This window comes from Myotis daubentonii, chromosome X, assembly GCF_963259705.1.
Source record: "Myotis daubentonii chromosome X, mMyoDau2.1, whole genome shotgun sequence".
NCBI classification, from domain to species: domain Eukaryota; kingdom Metazoa; phylum Chordata; class Mammalia; order Chiroptera; family Vespertilionidae; genus Myotis; species Myotis daubentonii.
Genome location: NC_081861.1, coordinates 33094006 through 33098020, shown reverse-complemented (window position 1 = coordinate 33098020; position 4015 = coordinate 33094006). Strand labels below are relative to the sequence as shown.

At 45.8% G+C, this 4015-nt stretch overlaps 1 protein-coding gene across 1 annotated transcript; it reads right to left on the bottom strand.

Annotated features, from left to right (window-relative positions):
* Positions 1 to 1804: 1804 nt before the first annotated feature.
* LOC132224753 (probable ATP-dependent RNA helicase DDX53) lies at positions 1805 to 3718 on the bottom strand. The gene has a single exon (XM_059679862.1). The coding sequence runs from the start codon at positions 3716 to 3718 to the stop codon at positions 1805 to 1807; it is 1914 nt and encodes a 637-aa protein (XP_059535845.1).
* Between the last annotated feature and the right edge of the window lie 297 nt (positions 3719 to 4015).

Sequence of the window (4015 nt, the reverse complement as noted above, 5' to 3'; positions counted from 1 at the left end):
CTGTGTGGGCCTCTTTATCGGCCCTGGCGGTGGGAGACACAGGAGGGGGTGATGGACCGGGGCTGTGCCCAAGGAAGACTCCCAGGAAGCAACGTGTGGACAGGGCCAGGCGGAGCAGGCAGGCCCATGCGGATCCCTCTGGAGCACAGCCAGACCCCAGGGCGACCACAAACGCAGGCCCCAGGGAGAAGCGAGCAGATGCCACTCCACTCGCTGTAGAAGACCATTGAGCAGAAACCTAAAGAAACCGATTTTACATCATTTCCCAGGTGGAGAACAGTTGGCATGTAACCCCTGACCAGTGCCCAGCCTCTCCTGTCTGTCTATCTCACTCTTAGGTACCATGTTCTTTGTTCTCTCTTAACTGCAACTCATTTTTAAACTAGATTGCTTTTAAAAGAAGACTAAATAAAGTTTCCCTTAAGTTATTTAGGCAGTGCTGGGGCTGCTGGGGACCTGATAGAAGACACAAACATGCAGCCCCAAGGCCCACCACCTGGGTGCTGGGGCCCTGATCAAAGACCCGCAGCCCCCAGCCCCGCCATCAAGGTGCTGGGGCTGCTGGGGGTATCAGAGACACAAACCCGCAGGCCCGGCACCCAGCAGACCCAAGGCCTTCGCGGCAGCACTAAGGAGTAGCAAGCCAAGCGGTAGGAAGCAGCAAGCAGGTGGGCAGTAAGGAGGGAGGGGTCCCAGACTGCGAGAGGGCACATGCTGGGCTAAGGGACCCCCCCACCCACCCCCACTGCACGAATTTCGGGCACCGGGCCTCTAGTTTAATATAACCACCTGAATTTACTAGTGAAGAAAGTGAGAGCTCCAAAGTCAAGACCATTTTTACCAATGGTTGGTAACAAAACTTGTATGAAAATATGATTTGCACTGAGTCAGGCACCCTGTTCTGTTAGTCACATCTGTTGGGAAAAAAATAGAATTTGGGAATCTTCTAGAAGATTTAGCAGTTATCCTAGATAATAAAAAGCTAATATGCAAATTGTCAACTTGACTGGGAGTTTGACCAGTACTTGAACCAGGGGATGGGGCCAGCCAGCCAACCACCTATGGCTCTGCCCCTTAGCTGGCCGTGCCCCTGATTGGCCCCCCCATCCCAATCAGGGGCGGGGCCGACCAGCCAACCACCTGTGGCCCCTCCCCCCAGCTGGCCCCATCCCCAATCGCCCCCCCCCTTCAGGAGCAAGCCAGCTGGCCAACCTCCCACGTCCCTCCCCCTCTCCACCCCCCCCCCCGGCCACCCGGCTCGATGGCCCCGATTGGGGCGGGCTGGCCAGACCCCACCCATTCACAAATTTGTGCACTGGGCCTCTAGTTTTCTTATGAATTAAAATAATTAGGTAAGTACATTGGAGATATTTTTAGGGATTATTGTGGCACTGATCACTGGGTGAAAATGGAATACATTGACTGGGATAAGCTTGATAAAAACTATGTTTCGTTTCAGTACAACTATTTTAAAACAAGAAAAGTGCCATTGTTGTCTACTACCAAGTCTTTTAGAGAAGACACAGATGGACATGGCAGGCTATAATAGAATCTAAACTTTAACCAACACATAATATCTATTTTCCCCCCACAGAATCTCTCACTCCGTCATTTTCAAAACACTTGAATTTATTAAGGGGTTTACACACAATATTGAAAGCTTAGTGGTATTATTCAATAATCAGTTTGCTTCAAACTATCAGTATGTTTCCAATGCTTTTCAATAAGTATCTTGAACACTGCATATCTTTAACTTATCTTGAATCTTCTGGTAGTCTGGCACAACTTCTTTTCACTGCAGATCTTAATGAAACTCCTTGGGTTTTTGTTGAAGTAGTTTTGATTTGTTTCCTGTGTCTCTATTTTGTTCACCTAACTTGTATTTTTTGGCCATTGTTACAAGAGCTTCTGGGATACTTTGATTTGATCTTTCCAGAATTTTAATCAATTCAGGGGCAGTCTTCCAATCATTTTTCGTCATAAGAGTAATGGACGTGCCAGTCTTTCCTGCTCTTCCAGTACGCCCTACTCTGTGTACATATTCTTCAATGTTTCTTGGGAAATCATAATTATACACATGTGTGATATCATCAACATCAAGACCTCGGGATGCTAAGTCAGTAGAAATCAGTATTTTCACATTTCCACTTCTAAAGTCATCTAATGCCTGCTCACGGTCACTCTGTTCTCTGTTTCCATGCAAGCATTGTACAGACAGGCCTTGGACACTTAAATCGCTGGATAAGTCATCAGCAAGAATTTTTCTACTGACAAACACGATGACTTTGGCTTTGGGTGACAGGCTGTGTAGGAATTCTTTTATGAGAGATCGTTTTTCTTCTTCTGTGGTAACAATTATATTTTGCTTCACTGTATTTACAGCAACTAGATCCAGAGTACCAACATAAACGATCATAGGCTCTTTCAAATAAGTTTGTGAAAGTCGACGAATGGCATCTGGCCAAGTTGCACTTGTCATAATCATTTGCCGATCTGGGCGCACATCTAATAAAATCTTCGTTATCTGAGGTTGAAATCCCATGTCTAGCATCTTATCAGCTTCATCTAAGACTAAGTAGGTTATGCTTCTAAGGTTGACAAAATTATTCATTTGCAGATCATTCAGTCGGCCAGGAGTTGCAATAATGATGTCTATGTCTTTGGCAACGTCTTTTATTTGTTGTTGTCTACTTCCACCACCGTATATACAAATACTTTTAAGATTTTTATATGCATACTTAGAACATTCATTTCCTATCTGGAGAGCTAATTCTCTAGTCGGTGTAAGGACTAGCATGCCGGGACCATTGCTCTGTTCTCTGGGTGTTGGTTGAGAACTGATGTGAATAAGCCCAGGCAATAAATAAGACAAAGTTTTGCCTGTTCCAGTTTGGGCGACTCCTACAAGATCTATCCCTTGTAGAACAATTGGCCACACCTGTGATTGAATTGGCGTTGGCTTTTGAAACCCTGCTTTTTGAATGTGTTTCATTATTTCAGGGTAATTCTGGAAAGCGTCCTCAAATTTAATAGTTGGGTTGGGGATAGACCGTTTTTCACCATCTTTCAAATCATCACAAGTTATATTGAAATGTTCCTTTCTCCAAAGGTCTGCCTGCATTTGAGACAGAGAACTTGTTGCTTTGGATTCTATGTAAAAGTCTTTTGTAATTGGTGCTAAGTCTTCCCATCTTCTTTTCTCCCAGTCGGTCACTCTTGCCTTAATCCGATCCCAGTCTATCAGTGGTCGAACATCTCTAACAGTGTTATCTGTGGTTAAGTCTCTTGCAACAGCTGGTTGGGCTGCAGCAGTATTAACAGTGCATTCTGAATATTGGTAGTTGCTTCCTTGTCTTTCGACAATAGCCTCTAGAATTGCTTTGGCCTTTGCTTGCATATCCTTGCTGCCAAAAATGTTTACGTCTGCTTCGGAATCACCCTGTACCGTTATGATCTGTATTTTCGTGTTTGTCGTACTCTGAATGTCTCTTATTTTTGATCCGCCATGACCAATCACTGTACCAATCAGACTTTTTTTAATTTTAAAAACAAGAGGAGGGCCTTGGGGGCCAGGAGCCCTAGGCTCCAGGTGGCTGGAGGAGCTGCCCCAGCTCTGGCCTCTGCCACCTCTTCCTCCCCTGCCATCTCTGTAGGCCCTGCCAGCCCTGGGATCCCTTAGGTTTGGCTCTGCCCACTTCTGCTTTGGGGCCCAGGCCATTGCTACATGGTAGAATTGGTACAGACTTATCGCCTACCACCAGTTGGGAGATGTGGCCTCAGGTCTCTTTCTCTTCAGGCTCTGGAGAAACAGACCATACTGACTTGTAGATAGGTAGTTATATACCCGTTACCTAGGGAAACATTTAATGTGATGTCACAGAGGGATGGCCTGACCAATCACAGGCTTGGGACTAGGGTGAGGTAAGCAGGTATCTCTGAAGCAAATTTAAAGTGACACTCACTCTCAGAGGTTGAGCCTATAGGCCTTTACAGGACCTTGAGAGTGAGTGTTTCT

Coding starts and splice junctions, on each gene's coding strand:
- LOC132224753 (XM_059679862.1), bottom strand. CDS start 3,718: ATGGCCTGGGCCCCAAAGCAGAAGTGGGCAGAGCCAAACCTAAGGGAT.